The sequence below is a fragment of the Eriocheir sinensis genome, chromosome 23, assembly GCF_024679095.1.
Source record: "Eriocheir sinensis breed Jianghai 21 chromosome 23, ASM2467909v1, whole genome shotgun sequence".
Lineage (NCBI taxonomy): Eukaryota > Metazoa > Arthropoda > Malacostraca > Decapoda > Varunidae > Eriocheir > Eriocheir sinensis.
Genome location: NC_066531.1, coordinates 15,579,767 through 15,596,869, shown reverse-complemented (window position 1 = coordinate 15,596,869; position 17,103 = coordinate 15,579,767). Strand labels below are relative to the sequence as shown.

The following is a 17,103-nucleotide window of genomic DNA, read 5'->3' as shown; positions in this document are numbered from 1 at the left end:
GATCATTTATTTTTGTAATGGAATAAGAACTTGATGCTCAGGAAGGTAATATCACTTTTCATTTGGAATTCATTGTTGTTCATGCTACTGAGCCTAAGAGCAATTGTTTTCTAATGGAATAAGAACTAGATTATTTTAGTTTTGTTAAGTAATCTTTCTAATGTGATTCTCTGTCAAAACGCATGTTTGGCATGTTACCAAGCATTTCCATATGAGGGCCATTTTGCCCCATACGTGAGGTCCGTTTTGCCCCGACCGTTGTACAAAATGGTCCACTTGTGGCTATTTTATTTTTTTAATTCATGAGTAAAGGATCCAAGGTAGTTCTTCCAAAGAGAGTTTATTTTGTTTAATGATGAATAAAGATTGCAAAAACACCAACTATCTCTGAATATACTACAAAATTGATGCAAAATCTGGAGTGAAACCTTAAGGGTGCCGTTTTGCCCCACCTTCCCCTATGTCGGTAAATGTGATAAGTGAGATAACCTGCACCCCTTGTACGTCGGTAAATGTGAATGGCGAGATAACCTGCACCCCCTGTACGTCGGTAAATGTGATAAATGTGATAACCTATACCCCATGTATGTCGGTAAATGTAATAAATGTAATAACCTATACCCCTTGTATGTCGGTAAATGTGATAAATGTGATAACCTATACCCTTGTATGTCGGTAAATGTGATAAATGTGATAACCCTTGAATGTCATCCTGAATTTGGCCATTCTCTCATAAAACTAGCATGCTGTATTGCCGCCATCTTGCCTGGAGAAACTAATATCAACACTCTGTGATAGTAAACATTGGGTTATGCGCATGCGCAGATCAGGATCGGATAGACTAAAATACATTGATGAGATTTATCGCCACGCCGGGCTGCCCACAACATTTCCTCCCGTCACTCCATAAACACAGGCCGAGGACCGCGAACTTGTTTTCCACTGGAATGCCTCAGATTTGCTACACTTGTTTGTGCTGTCTGTAGCGCCGGTAGGGTTTTTTGAGGGGCGTTATAGACGGCCCCAGCCTGTTAGTGGCGCAAGCTAAATTTATTTATGGTGGCTGGCGTGATGTATGACTTGCTTGGCCCATGATGCCTCCCGGTGCTCCTCTTGACCGAAGTTGCTGAAGTTAAGGTTGATTGAAGATCCGGACAGCATGCCAAGTGCCTTCCCACCCCTCAACTTAGCCACAGCCTCTTTGACCTCAACCAGAGATGATGAACTTTCGTCAATGGGTGGGTCAGCATCCACCACTTGTAACCCAGCAACTGGAAGCTGCCGACGTGGAGAGTCCACCATGTACAGCTGCTCAAAGTTCTCAGCCCAACGTGCCCTCTGCCCATTCATGTAAGACACGAGGTATCCGTCAGCTGTTCGGATAGTGCTCACCTAATAAGAGGGAGACTTGGAGCGGAGCATCTTCACGGCTCGATAAGCAGGTCGGGGTCATTCGCATTTAAATGGCCCTCGACTTCTCAGCGAGACTCCTGACATACCTCTCCTTGTCTCTCCTCAGGAGAGCTCTAGTCCTACGCGACAGAGCCCTGTATTGGTCCCGCTTCCCAGCAAGTCTGGCAGCGCGACTCTCCTCTCCTCTCCAACGTCTCCACCGAGGCAAAGGCACTCCTAGATCTCGGGCGCTCTCCAGTGCACTCCTCGGCATCTTGCAGAGTCTTACGTTTGAAGGTATTCCACAGTTCTACAGGGTCTTCCAGGGTGCTGAGCACATCGAACCGATTTGAGATCTCCTTAGCTACACCTCCGGCATCGCTATATCAAGTCCAGCGGTGCAGCTCTGGTCTCTGATACCAGGAACCCGCAATTCTCAACTTTCTGGATTTTGCAAAATTCAGGAGGAAAGAGCTGTTCATGTTCCTGGTACATTTGCGGAAATGAGTTCCTGTACCCACTGTGGTAAGCCTTCCCTCCAACCGGCAACGTCGCAGTAGTGCTACTTAAGTGTTGGTGTGAATAAACGATGTTCGTTGTGTTCGGCTGTGAGTGGCGGAGAGGTTCACTGCTATTCAGGAAGTGTAAGGGAGGTTTTATCCATAATTAAGAGGTGAAAATAAATGTAGCATGTGTATGTAACACATGTTAAACCACGATATCAATACAACATAATAACACCAGAGAGAAGACGAGGCGTATTATTTAGAGTCGATACTTTGATGTTCCGCTCCTTCATCAGCATTCACGTGGGAACGTGTGCACTCTCTCTCTCTCTCTCTCTCTCTCGATGGTGGAGGGAACCAGAGGGAGAGGAAGACCAAAACTGGAAATCCGATATCATTTTCTCACTTTCTAAGAAATCCGGCCACCTGTTTTTAACCAGTCTCACACATACCTTCGCAACCACACTAGTGAGTGATACCGGTCTGTAATTTAATGGGTCCGCTCTCTTGCCTCCCTTAAAAATCGGTACCGTACTATGTTTGCTCTCTTCCAATCTTGTGGTACCTTTTCTTCACTCAGAGAGGCACTCATTATGGAGTGCAGTTTCTCTGCAAGTTGATCACTACATTCTTTCAAGATCCACCATGATACTCCATCCGGCCCCGTCGCCTTTCTTACATCCAATTTGTTCAAACTTTCTTTGACCTCCTGCACCGTTAACTGAATCTCTTGCATAACCTTCCTTTTTCCTGGCCCGGGGGTTGTACAAATTCTTCTTTTGTAAAATTCTATGGAAGCTGTTATTCATCACCTCTGCCATCTTTGCTGGGTCCTCATATGTGGTTTCATCCATTTTCAGTTTATCGATTTTTTCTCTGTTCTTTAATTTGCCGTTCACACGTCTATAAAATAGTTTGGGTAGGTCTTTTCACTTGTCGATTATATCTTTTTCATATTTACTTTTTTCTTCTCTTCTAATCTTTGTATATTCATTCCTTGCTTGTTTGAAATCGTTCCACGAGTTAATTCTTCTTCGTCTCCTCCATCCCTTCCAAGCTTCCTCTTTTCTCTTTCTAATTATCTCGGATCTCTTGTTAAACACCTACGTTTTACCAACATCCTTTTTTATTACCTTGGGGACATATCTATTTTCGGTTTCCTTGTATAGCTTTAAAAACGCCTCCCACTTATCCTGTGTACTCTTGGCTTTGAACAGCCCACTCCAATTTGCATTTTCGAAAAAGGTTATCATGCTAACAAAGTCACAGTAGTTGCTTCTCCGAATTTTGTGATTTTCTTTTCGGTCAATCGTTTTCTTTTCTGATACTTCAAATTCCACAACCTCATGGTCACTCTTCGCTATTGGACAATCTACGTTAAGATTTTCTATTATTTCCGGCGCCTTACTAAATATATACCAGGTCTAGTCTTGATGCCTCGCCTTCTTTCCCGAATCTGGTATGTTCTTTGATCCACTGAGTCAGCACATGTTCCACTGCCAGTTGCAGGAGTCTTCCTCCCCACGACTCTTCTGCTCCCTGCGTCTCCCAATCCTCCCATTCCACCTCTATGCAGTTGAAATCACCCATTATAAGTATTCTCTCACACGCCCTCAACATTTCATCCTTGCAACTCACCGTCTCTTGTATCATTTGTTTATATTCCCGCAACCCCATACGCTTGTTCATGGGGGCACATACCCTACTACATAATGCCTCCTTCTTCCTTCAGCACCCACAATTTTCACTTTCAACACCTCTGTCAAGCCTTCACCCTCAATTACCTCCTCCACCCTAATGCCTTTTTAACCATCAACATCACACCTCCTCCCTGTTTTATCTTTCTGTCTCTCCTCCATATGTTGTTTGCACCTTCTCCAATCCCCACCACCTCAATTGGGTCACAACTTAGTTTCCGTCAGCCCCACAATATCAGGTTCTTTGTCTCTCAAATAGTCGTTAACTCTATCCACGATGAAACTATTCCATTAATATTCGTATATGTCACTTTCCACCCTTCCTCCTTTTCTGTTAGTTTTATTCCCTTCTTCCTCTCGACCCTATGAGCTACTTTCTCACTTTCATATCCATTACTCTCCAAAAAAACTCCCTCTTCTCTTCTTGCGATCTCTTCTCATTTAAATCACGAACCTCACCTCTAAAGGCGGCTTTACACCTGGCAATTCGCGGCTGGCAATACAGGCGCGGCAGCATTTTTGGTCTGGGTCTGGGTCTGGGAGCTCTTCTCGCGGCAAGTTCTCTGCAGCTGAGCGTGTCCGTCTTGTATTGCCGACTGGCGGCCAGGTAAACAACATGTCGGCGCCAATAAAACAAGAAATGACAGATGCAGATAACAAGATTTGGAGCCGGGAGGCCGAGGTGGCATTGCTAGAGGAGAGTGAGACAGCATCGACACTTGTGGGACCAACAAGATGAGCTCTACAAGAAGCAGAGTCTGCGCAAAACAACTTTTGAGAGTGGCAGCAACATTGCGGGAAATGTTTATCTCTTTGCGAGATATCGAAGGAGGTATAAGGAACGGTTATTTTCGTGTATTATATAATCACACTATGTAATGCCTGGGGGTTGGGATGGCATGTTCCTCCCTTCTCCTTTGTTGTTAAATGCAACAATAAACAATCAATCAATCAATCAATACTACTTATGATAAAACTCGTTTACTTAAAGTATTTCTACAATATTAGGCTGATGGACCAAACTCATTGTGGTTTTAAGATATGGTAGTAGCCTTTTGGGGTGTCTGGGGTGAATTCATGCCCTTGCATTTACTAGCAGTTTACGTCTTGATGCTCCCGGCGGCTCCTCCCACGTGTGAAGGTACTTTCTCCCGAGAGCACCCAGCCGGTCTAGCCGCTAGATCGTCGCGGCTGTATTGCCGGCCAGGAATTGCCACGTGTAAAGTGTGTGTGTGTGTGTGTGTGTGTGTGTGTGTGTGTGTGTGTGTGTGTGTGTGTGTGTGTGTGTAATTAACGACGACCTGATCACGCGTTGGTCTCGTAATCGGCAGCAAGTGCTCTTTATCGTCGATCTATGGGTACTGCCAGGACGTCACACACCACACACCCCATCCCCTTTGCTCAAGGGGGGATAGTAACCACTCCTAGTCAACGGAAAGAATCCGGCCTGAGCGGGCTCAAACTGCCGCCCTGTCAGACCGTGAAGCCTGGGAGTGTGTGTGTGTGTGTGTGTGTGTGTGTGTGTGTGTGTGTGTTTATTTGATTTATCACACTGTTATCTAGTGTCTCTCTCTCTCTCTCTCTCTCTCTCTCTCTCTCTCTCTCTCTCTCTCTCTCTCTCTCTCTCACACACACACACACACACAGAGAGAGAGAGAGAGAGAGAGAGAGAGAGAGAGAGAGAGAGAGAGAGAGAGAGTGAGCAACTTCAGCTGGCCGTGCAATAAGCCGGAGAGCCTTACTGCACCCACACCTCACTATCACCTGTCATCCTCGTCCATGTAGGTATCCAGTCTACTCAAACCAAGCTACCGTCGCTGCACTAACTATGTGATTGCTTAGTCTATTCCCTTCCAGAGAGAGAGAGAGAGAGAGAGAGAGAGAGAGAGAGAGAGAGAGAGAGAGAGACAGACCACACAAGCGAGGGAGGTGGGCGGAGCTTGAGGGCCAGCCGGCAAATCAGCGAGGAGTGCGGCGCGGGGCTAGAAAACTGTACCTACCTTCGTAAATATATAAAGGATGTATAAAGGAATTGTACTGTACTGTATTCATGCCCTGCCTGTAATTCTCCCGTCTCTTCCCTGCTGCAGGATAATGTCTGAGGGCGGCAGTCGGGGCGACGTGGCAATGAGGGTGATCGCGAAAGTCCACAGGCCGGGGGTCACGCCGGAGGAGATGGTGGTCGGCTACAACGAGTGGTCCGAGAACTACGAGGAGATGGTGAGAGAGAGAGAGAGAGAGAGAGAGAGAGAGAGAGAGAGAGAGAGAGAGAGAGAGAGAGAGAGAGAGAGAGAGAGATGCCTTCGGTACCAAGTGCCTATGCAGAATCATGGGGTATCGCTGGAATGATTTTGCGTTAAACCGGCGATTACTCCTTGAGGTCCGGGAGTGAAGTGATGCGGCCCCTGGGGTACCCACCTGTAATCACCCGCTTCCCCGTCCCCTTAGATGAACTGGAAAAGCGGGTACCGTGGCCGCTGGAGGAGGCGCTGCGTTGGGTACCCCCGGAGCGGCGAGCTAAGGCCAGGGTGCTGGACGTGGCCGCTGGGACGGGCTGCGTGGGCCGCGAACTCCACCGGGAAGGCTTCAGGTGGGTGCCGCAGGGCCGCAGACAGGGAGATGTCCGGTCACCATACTTAAATATCCTCCAGTTCACTCCCTCCTGCCTGCCAGTGCCTCAGCCTCAACACGAGTCTAACGCCAAGAGATGAAGATGATGTGTGGAAATTACAGCAGCTTGTGTAGAGGCAGGGCCGCTGGGTGGGAACTGGGAGCGGGCAGGAGCGGCATTACTATAGTCCATCAACTCTAACTTAAAATTGAGCCCTGTGACTGGCCCAGAAACCCCATTGTTTACAGATCTAGCGATGACCTGCGCATGACGTTTTGTCTCACTGTTAGTCTGTACGTTATCTATTTATGGAATTTACATATTCATCTATTTATATACATTCATAATATGACTGCGTGGTGTTATGAATGGCTTGGGATTAGAGGGATTTATTTATTGATTGATATATAGTTTCTTTAATGTCGCCGAAACATCTTTGTCATATGTCGACGGAGTAATAAAATGGAAGGCAAATAATTAAAATAATCTAAGGGTGATAAAAGTTATTAGGAAGATAGTTTTGAAATGGTCCATTCAGATATAGCACTAGTTTAAAATATAATAAAATGTTTATTAAAAATGCATTAGTGAAATACAAAGAACTTTCTATAAAGAGACCCTACAAGAGATGGAGGATGCCCATCTCCTGCAGATACCCCATGACGTCATGTCCAGGGGTGAACGCCTTTTCACCCAGCATTAGGGAAAGGGACAAATTCCCATGTACATCACGACACTGGAGAGGTACTGCTCGCAGATCCCGCAGACTGGGGCACTGACCTGGGATTAGAGGGAAAGACAACGACTCAGTAAACCTTCCATATCACTTGGCAACGTGGCTCATGCAACTTTGCTGCCTGACGGACCTTGTAACAGGCGCCAGGCCGCACAATTCAACGTTACGCCACAATGGACAAATGAAGTAGATCTCACTCTTGCGCCCTGCGCAGCCATGCAGAGAGAGAGAGAGAGAGAGAGAGAGAGAGAGAGAGAGAGAGAGAGAGAGAGAGAGAGAGAGAGAGATAGCCACCCTCTCTGAGGAGAGTAATGGAGTGATGTGGCCCCAGCGCTGTCTTGTGGGGAATCCTTGTGTCGCGCCCAAGGGCTCAAGTTAAAATCGATAGGCTATACTATGTTAGGAATTAGGCCAGTTAACCGGGGGACTAGACAAATTAATTATTTCCCTTATGGAACTAGTCTCAGCCGAGAGTTCAAGCCAACTATGAGTATCGTCTGAGCTCAAATATGCCTTGGATGGTACTTGAATACTTCGGTCATCGGCTCCCAAACCGAGACAGAATCAACTTATTCACTGCCTGAAGACTAACCACATTTACCATGAAAGGAATAACAATAGTGAAGTGTTTTCATGAAATAATAACTAATTGTTCTTGCTGAATTAAAATTAAAGAGCAAGGATAATTTAACCGATGGAAACAGAGAGGAAAGCCACGCCATCTGGCGAGAGAAATTAAAAATATCGCTTGAGACCCACGTGGTTGGTTTTCTCTCACTCCACCACCGGCCTTCACAAAGTAAAGACCAAGGCACTGCAGCCCACCCATTAACTCGGACGCAGTGTGCCTACTATTAAATGACTGAGGGATACTACACCCGGCAACGAGACTTCAGAGACAACAATATCTTTTGAAACCCGCTTCTCAGCTAAGTGCCCTCAGCAGTTATTTGAGACACATTTTTACTACACGGATCCGGTAGGATTATTATTTGTTCGGCTGTCTGGAGGTGCTTGTTGGATACCTTCACCACCTAAAAGCTGGTAAGCACTTGTTTGTTTGGGATTGTCTGACGGGTGTGTTATTCACTTTGCGAGTGACCTAACTGTTGGGTAGGGTAAATTTACTGATTCCCAACAACTACTATTAATGCTATAACTTCTACTACTACTACTACTACAACTACTACAGCCGCTCCCACAGGCACATAGACGCTGTGAACCCGTCGGAGGGCATGATGAAGCAGCGGGAGACTGGCATCTATACCAACGACTTCCTGGAGTTTATCGGCAGCGGACACTCCACCGTGCCCAAAGGTATTAGTAGTTTTTTTTTTTTTTTAAATCAAAGGACACGGCTCAAGGGCAACAAAAAGAGTATAAAAAAAGGCCTGCTACTCGCCGCTCCCATAAAAGATAAAAGTAAAGAGTAGCCAAAATAGAGGTCAATTTCGAGAGGAGAGGTGTCTTGATACACTTCTTGAAGTAAGTCAAGTCATAGACAGGGGGAAATACAGACAAAGGAAGGTTGTTCCAGAGTTTACCTCTTGCATAAGGGATTTGGATAGTATAGGGATGAGCATGAGTAGAAAGTCGTGTGCAGCGGGGCCGCGGGAGGGAGGGAGGCATGCAGTTAGCAAGTTCAGAAGAGCAGTCATCATGAAGATATCGATAGAAGATAGAAAAAGAGGCAACAAAACGGCGGAATTTAATTAAGAGGTAGAAGGTTGTCAGCAAGAGGAAAAGAGCTGATGAGACGAGGAGCCTTAGACTCCACTCTGTCCAGGAGAGTTGTGTGAGTGGAATTATTGTTATTGTTGTTGTTTCATATGTAAAGATTAATATACCTATTTTTTCTTTTACATCTCTCTCTCTCTCTCTCTCTCTCTCTCTCTCTCTCTCTCTCTCTCTCTCTCTCTCTCAGACACATACGACCTGGTGGTTACCTCGGGTGGTATGGGCGAAGGTCACATCTCACACAGTGGCCTCGACGACGTTGTGCGCGTCGCAAAGAACGGTGAGTGAGTAAGTGAGCCTGCGTGCCTGCGTGCGTGCGTGCGTGCGTGGTGAGTGTGAGTGTGAAAGTGTTTTTACAAAAGGAGACAGCTCAATGGCACAAAAAAGAAACAATAATAAAAAAAGCCTGCTACTCGCTGCTCCTGAGAAAAAGAAAATCAAAAGAGGTGGCTGAAGAGAGGTCAATTTCGGGAGGAGAGGTGTCTGATACCCTCCTCTTGAAAGAGTTCAAGTCGTAGGCAGGAGGAAATACAGATGAAGGAAGATTGTTCCAGAGTTTACCAGCGTGAGGGATGAAAGAGTGAAGATGCTGGTTTAATCTTGCACAAGGGGTTTGGACAGTATAGGGTGCAGCAGGGCCGCGGGAGGGAAGGAGGCATGCAGTTAGCAAGTTCAGAAGAGCAGTCAGCGTGAAAATAGCGATAGAAGATAAAAAGAGAGGCAACATCGAGACGGAATTTAAGAGGTAGAAAACTATCAGTTGGAAGAGGAGAGCTGATGAGACAAAGAGCCTTAGACTTCACGCTGTCCAGAAAAGCTGTGTGAGTGGAACACCCTCCCCCCCACACGTGAGATGCATACTCCATACGAGGGCGGACAAGGCCCCTGTATATGGACAGCAACTGTGCGGGAGAGAAGAATTGGAGGAGACGATACAGAACGCCCAACCTCGAGGAAGCTGATTTAGCGAGAGTGGAAATATGAGGTTTCCAGTTGAGATTTTGAGTTAAGAATAGACCGAGGATATTTAGTGTTGAAGAAGGTGACAGCTGAGTGTTGTTGAAGAATAGCGGATAGGAGTTTGGAAGATAGGTGGGGAAATTGAGTTTTTGAGGCATTGAAGGACACAAGGTTTCTTCTGCCCCAATCGGAAATAATTGCAAGGTGTGAGGTTAAGGGTTCTGCAGCCTCCAGTCTGGAGTCGTGTACTTCCTGTTGGGATGGGCTTCTATTGAAAGAAGTTGAATAATGCAGAGTGGAGTCGTCGGCGTATGAGTGGACAGGACAGTTTGTTACTGAAAGAAGATCATTGATGAATAATAAGAAGAGAGTGGCTGATAGGACAGAGCCCTGTGGAACACAACTGTTGATAGGTTTAGGGGAAGAACAGTGACCGTCTACCACCGCAGAGATACAACGGCCGGAAAGGAAACTGGAGACAAAGGAACAGAGAGAGGGATAGAATCTGAAAGAGGGCTGTTTAGAAAGCAAAGACTTGTGCCAGACTCTATCGAAGGCTTTCGATATGTCTAGCGCAACTGAGAAAGTTTCACCGAAATGGCTAAAAGAGGATGACCAAGAGTCAGTTAAGAGAGCAAGAAGATCGCCAGTAGAACGCCCATTGCGGAACCCATACTGGCGATCAGATAGAAGGTTGGAAGTGGAAAGGTTCTTTTGAATCTTTCGGTTAAGGATTGATTCAAAACCTTTAGATATACATAAAAGTAAAGCTATAGGGCGGTAGTTTGAGGGATTGGAACGGTCACCCTTCTTAGGCACAGGCTGTACAAAGGCATACTTCCAGCAGGAAGGATAGGTAGATATTGATAGGCAGAGACGAAAGAGTTTGACCAGGCAGGGTGTCAGCACGGAAGCATAGTTTTTAAGGACAATAAGAGGCACTCCATCAGGTCCATAAGCCTTCTGAGAGTTGAGGCCAGAGAGGGCATAGAAAACATCATTTGGAAGAATCTTAATAACGGGCATAAAGGAGTCAGAGGGGGGTTGAGTAGGAGGAATATGCCCAGAATCGTCCAGGGTGGAGTTCCTACAGAAAGTTTGAGCCTTAGAGACAGATGAGACAGCAGTGCTGCCGTCAGGGTTAAGGAAAGGAGGGAAAGAGTAAGAAGTGAAATTGGAGGAGACATTTTTGGCTAGATGCCAGAAGTCACTAGAAGAATTAGAAGAAGCAAGGTGTTGACATTTTCTATTGATTAAAGCAGTTTTGGTAAGTCAGAGAATAGATTTAGGAGTTCGAAGGCTCTGGAACTTTTTGTAAGCTGCCTCTCTATCTTTAATAGCACGAGAACAAGCACGATTAAACCAAGGATTTTTAGTATGAGGAATAAAAAATGAACGTGGAATGTATGCCTCCATTCCAGAGACAATCATCTCTGAGATGCGCTGGGCACACACAGAGGGGTATCTCTCCTGGAGGCAGTAATCATTCCACGGGAAATCGGAAAAGTACATTCTCAGATTGTAACGGTGTAACGCTTCGTTGCGGGGCCCTGCGGGCGTGAAGAGAAACTCTTGCTGTCGTGCGTGCGGTGGGAACATAGTACAATGTAAGGTACAGGAACAGGAGAAATGACACATTTATTGCCTTTGTCTTGCGTGAGAAAAAAAAAACTACCTAGCCAGTGGCTTCCCTGCATCCTGTCGCCTTGTCTGAACCACCATATAATCGTGCAGGACAGAGTTCCTCCTAATAAGGTAGCACATGACGACGAGACTGACGAACATCAGAAACATTGGCACAAAAATTCCAGAGTACAAGTAGCTGAGGTGCAAGTATTCAGGCAGCGTTTCCTCCAGGGTTTCTGCAAACTCTGTTTCGTTTGCGAAAGATAATGAATTAAGGGAATTAGTCACATAAGAGATGGTGGAGAAGTGAATGTTATCGAGAGACAGCAGAGGAAACACTCGATGGGAAATATTGGCCGTGAACACCAGGCGGATCCGGAACGGGTACGTTGTTATGTTAGTGGAGCGGATATAGCATGCTTCCGCTATGGCATAGTGACCAGTAACCCGTTGATAAGTGGTACCCTCCGGGCAGATTACCGATACATAGACGGACTGAGGAAAATATAAATATTGCAGACCCTGAAAGTTCTTATGGAAAACAGGTGTTGGTGGTAGTTGCTTGTAAGGGCACAGGGAAAGAGCGTCAGACGCGTTCACTCGGGTAAGGGCGATCTCGCACACTCCTCCCCGACCGGTAGGAAGGCAAAAAGAGACGCAGAGCAATAGAATCGCCTGAAGACCGTTTCCTTGCAATATTGCAAGAGTGAGTAGCTACCCGTTGAATACAGAGCGAAATCCTCCGCGATTAAGAAAAGAGACGGGTACGTGTCCAGGGCTAACACACTGTCCTTGGCGGAAAAGGGAAATGGAACAATTTCATGGGCCTCAAACACGTCCGCCGTCTGAAACGGAACATGAATGATTATGGCATCGGGCGTGAGGGTGGACTCGATCAAGGGGTAATAATATTGACTCATGTCTGGGGTGAATAAAGGCTTGAGACTAGAATTTTGATACCCGATATGGACAGTCGTTCTCAAATCGTGTAGAGGGAACAAGGCAGGTGTGACTCTACCGTGCGCTGCATCAACCATGTTGCTAATAACCTGCTGATTTGCCGTTGCGACAGAGCTGATGACGTTTTCCAGTACATGCAAGGCCTGATCTAGGAGGAGAAACTGATTCACCTGGTCGATAGCTTGACAACTATGTTGATAACCTCTACCATCTTATGTGTTTGCTCTAGCAGTTCCTCAATGTGAGTATGCAATCGCGCAAGTTTTCTACAATTGGCGTTGATCACCCTGCGATTTCGGGCAGCAAAGGAAAGTACTTGAGAGTAGTGGTCCCGCAAATCGTGCACGACCTCGTCGGTTGCCGTACCGAAGAGGAACTTGAGGCGGACCCAACGATGTTAAGCAACCCCCTCTTTACCCGAGAGTGAACTGAGTGAAAACAATAATCCATGTCTACCTCATCAACTTTTCCCCGTAAGAACAGAATCCTATCCTCCAGTAGTTGAAAAATATTCAGAGTTGGTACTAGAAGGTGCCTTTGATTCCCTAGTCTTCGTTGCCCGTATGGCGTCTGCCTGTGGTGGTCTGTGGTGTTGGTCAAGGAAGTGTATGGATATTTTACGAGGAGCACATCTTCTATGAGGAAGACCTCTCCTGTGTGTGCCGTGAGGGCGCCAGGTTTCAGGTGGATGGGTGTCGTTGCACGAGGTACAGCAAGATGATCACAAAACGCAACATCATGATCTGAAAGTGGTGGGAATGAAGTATTTAAATTCGTGGTCTCAAGTTATAGCTATGGGTGTTGGGATTATCTTGTTGAACATTTGACTCTGAGGGGGAATTACCAATATCAAGGTCCAAGGGTGAGGGAATTACTTTCAGACGATCACTGTGAACTTCTAGACTAACTCCACTATTTGACTCAAGAACCTCGAACCTATTTCCCCTGACATTCCGAACAACACGGTAAGGACCCACAAATTTTACCCCCAGTTTTGAACTTCTTCCCGCTTGCTTAATCATGACTGTGTCACCCTCTTTTAATTCCACCGGGACGGCCTGTTTGTTTTGTTTTGACATCATTTCAACCTTTATAGCGTTTAACGTACACCTAACCTCTGAGTGTATCTTGGAAAACATATGCATATGCTGTTGCGCGTACTTATCAATGTTGTAGAGAGGTTGTTGTGGGATTGATAGGAAGTCGTACGAAAGACGTTTCTCCACCCCATGTAAGATGTGGTAGGGAGACTTCCCCGTAGAGTCGTTTACCGACGTATTTATGGAAGCGGCTAGGTGCGATAGCCAATCCTCCCAGTTATCGTGGAGATCGTTCACGATAGGCCTGAGGACCTGTAAGATTTTCCTATTAGCCCTCTCCGCCAAACCATTAGCAGCTGGGTGGTAAGCTGTGATGAAGGATTGCGTGATGTTAAACTGAGCGCATATTTCGCTCAATACTGTGTTCCTAAACTCGGTGCCATTGTCACTCAAAAGAATTAGAGGAGACGAATGTGAACACAACACGTGAGTCACGAGGGCATGGGCCACGCGTGTGGCTGTCTTGTCCTTGAGAGGCGCTAGAACTAGAAACCTAGAGAACTGGTCGACGCACACCAATAAGTAGCGCGAACCATGTTGACTCTGGGGGAGCTGTAATAAGTCTATATTAACAACATCCCATGGCGCCTCTGGTACTGGGTATTGCAACATAGGTGCTGGCCCTTTGACGGACCCCTTGTGCTTAGCACAAACGACGCAATGTGCGACATGTTTTTCTACATCAACCCGTAATGTGGGCCAGTAGAATTTTCGTCTGGTGACAGATAGCGTCTTGTCTCTTCCTGGGTGACCCGCAATGGGTGTGTTATGGACCAGCTTAAGCGTCACGGGACGTATTTGTCTGGGATGACCAGTTGTTTTATAGGTACCGGTTTGGTTGGCCATGACCTACAAAGGAGGTTGTCCTCTGATAGGAAGAATTGGCAATTCAGGAAGGTTTGATTCGTCTCCCGACTCTAGGGCGTAAATTAACCTCTTCCACACAGGGTGCTTTCGCTGAGCAGTGTGTAGCTCAGGTGAAGTGAAGTTGTGGATGACCTCTGGGGTGGTAATCGCGCCTATCGGAATATTCCGAGATAAGGCATCTGCGACCACATTTGTTTTCCCGGTGATATATTTTATCTCCGGATTGTATGCTTGGATCGTTAAGAACCATCTTGCCAGACGACCGTGTAGGTTTTTTCCCTTGAAAAGATCAGTTATGGCCGCGTGGTCCGTATACACCACAATTTTGTACCCCATCACTATGTCACGAAAATGCTTCAGAGCCCACACAATGGCAAGAGCCTCTAGGTGGGTAACAGAATAGTTCTTTTCCGGAGCTGTAAGTATTCGACTGGCGAACGCTATCACATGCTTTTTGCCGGACTTATCTGTTTGCATCACAGCGGCTCCTAGTCCACTAGCCGAAGCGTCGGTACAAAGCTGAAAGGGGTCCTTGAAATCCGGAAAGACAAGGACCGGAGCCTGTGTAAGCGCTTTCTTTAAATCCTCAAAACTCGTTTGTTGAGCTGGGAGCCACTAAAATGGTACGTCTTTCTTTAAAAGATGGGTTAGGGGACTCGCGCGTGCTGCGAAGTCCATTATGAAAGGCCGGTAATAACCTGCGACGCCCAAGAAAGACCGTACCTTGTCCGCAGACGTTGGCTGAGGGAACTCGGCAATAGCCTTTATTTTGTCGTCCACTGTGTGGATGCCGATGACACCTTGTTCTAACATATCAGATATAAGTTGCTGAACTACTTCCCTCTGACTGTGGGGGAGCTTGTATGCATTGATATATACAGGATTGGTATTGGGTTTTAACTTAATGTGATTGTGTTCAGCACACTGCGTAACTCCAAGCGGCTCGCCTTGTAGAGCAAGCGCCCCCCTATAATGTTCCAGCAGCTGGACTAAGGTTGGCTTAATTTCGGAATTGTGTGCAACTTTTAGGAATGCCTCTAAATTAGCTGTGTCTTGTTCGGGAGAAGCCTGACACGCCGAGGTTATGCCTAAGACTTGGGCTGAAGGGTATGCAGCTGGTTCCGGGGCTACATTTTTCCCATACACTAGACACTGGCAGAATCTAACCCCGTGTTTTAAGGATACAGGGGATCCTGACGTGTTTATTACCAATGCCTCTGCAATACCTCCCTCTTTGACTATCGCGAGAGTTACCTCCACCGTCACCCGGTGTATGTGTGGTGCTCCGTCGATACACACATCACTGCCCGTTGGAGGAGCGTTAGGTAACCGGATTTTAACAAGTTTTGCAGCACGATCCGGAACTACTTGAGGACCTTCTACGACTGCCGTTACTGTCCGCCACAAGTCTGTAATGTTTTCGTGTGGTTTGACCGTAAGAGGTGACACTTGGGCGGTGGGAGACCCTGAGTCTGTGGTGGGTTGTTCATTTTCCCCCTCTGAGGGCGGGATTACATGTGACATAGGCGATGGATTTAGCATCCCCTGTATGCGTCGTCCTTGATACACGATCGCGTTGCTTTCAGGGTTTATGGTTATGTGCAGGTCTTTCATGGCGTTTAATCCTAAGATCCCATCCACAGGTAAGGCAAACCTGCTAGATACATAAAAGAAATCTCGAAAGGAACATACCTTTTCATGTAAGCTGACTGTTAGTGGTACTCGCCCAAGGATTGCCAAAGTGGTGCCTGTCACGCCTACCACATTCAGGTCGTTCTCTTGGAGCGGCCAATTTCGCCCTCTCGCCTGTCGTGTCAGTGACCTGTAAGCGGAGTCTGATATTACATTGACTGTTGCACCTGTGTCTACCGCTAAGGTGAGTGAAATTTTGCCCACCTTGCAAGGGAGGGCAATTATGCTTGTCCGTCCCAAGGCGGCAGTGACTGAGTCAAGTTGCTCCCAATTAGTATCGTCCTTATGGGGTACTTAGATGTACGCCTTGGGGCTGTCACAAAGTCATGCCTTTTTATTCTGAGAAGTGGAGGAGTGTGGTTTACTGTCCGCCGAGGACTTGTTCTTCTGTTCCTCCTTGGCCTTTTGTATTGCATAACAACTGTCTGAATCATGAAAACAATTCCCGTGGACATGGCAAAAGGTAGCCTTCCGCTGATGGTTTGGCCTAGGGTTCCTGTGTGATGAGTGATGGCCACCCCTGTAACCTCCTGATCTCCTATCAGATCCCTGTCTTGAGTGTGTTGAGTCCCTACGTTTCGCGAAGCAAGAATTCTCGGAATGTCCTGATTGTTTGCAAAAACTACAGGTGAGAGATGCCTTACTTTGTGCCTGCAATGCTGCGGCAGTTGCGAGGGGTTGATGGTGAGTGTGTTCTTGAACCTTGACTTCTAACCAACTTCCCGCCCGGTTTGAAGGTCAAGGGAAGGGCAGAACGGCGGTTCTTCTCTGAAATATGAAATAAGTAAAAAAGCAACTCGAAGACTGTCTTCACCTGGTGTTTTTGCATACTGCCCCCTGAGAGCCATTGCGCGTCTTGTAGACTTTTGACACAATCAACCGCCAGCTGATTTGCCTCAGTCATGGCGTCCCAAATCGGCTTTGTTGATGATTTTTTTTTGGAGGGGCTCAACCGTGTGTGCGATCTGTCTAACGAAGCTTGGTTTACTCCCGCCTCCGAAGATTTTTATGAAATTCCTTTTAAAAATCTCATAGTTTACTCCAATGTCCACCGAAGCAAACGCTGAGGACTGCATCAAATTTAGTGCCCGAGAGCCTGGTAGTAACCCGGACCGAATGAATGCAATTTTATCATGATCTTCCGTAATGGAGGAATTTACGATGGCAGACTCACATAGATCGAAAACTGGCGTGAGATGGAATGACCCGAATCGGTGGA

At 46.7% G+C, this 17,103-nt stretch overlaps 1 protein-coding gene across 4 annotated transcripts in view; it reads left to right on the top strand.

The window, feature by feature from the left end:
- LOC127002507 (uncharacterized) overlaps positions 1-17,103 on the top strand; it is a 173,482-nt gene that overhangs the window by 152,713 nt on the left and 3,666 nt on the right. Inside the window, exon 3 of one of the 4 annotated variants that reach the window (XM_050868556.1) lies at positions 8,909-8,959. The exons of the other annotated variants lie outside the window; for them this stretch is intronic. Coding sequence (XP_050724513.1) covers positions 8,909-8,959 — 51 coding nt within the window. The remainder of the gene's footprint in view (positions 1-8,908; positions 8,960-17,103) is intronic. 4 annotated transcript variants of the gene reach the window in all.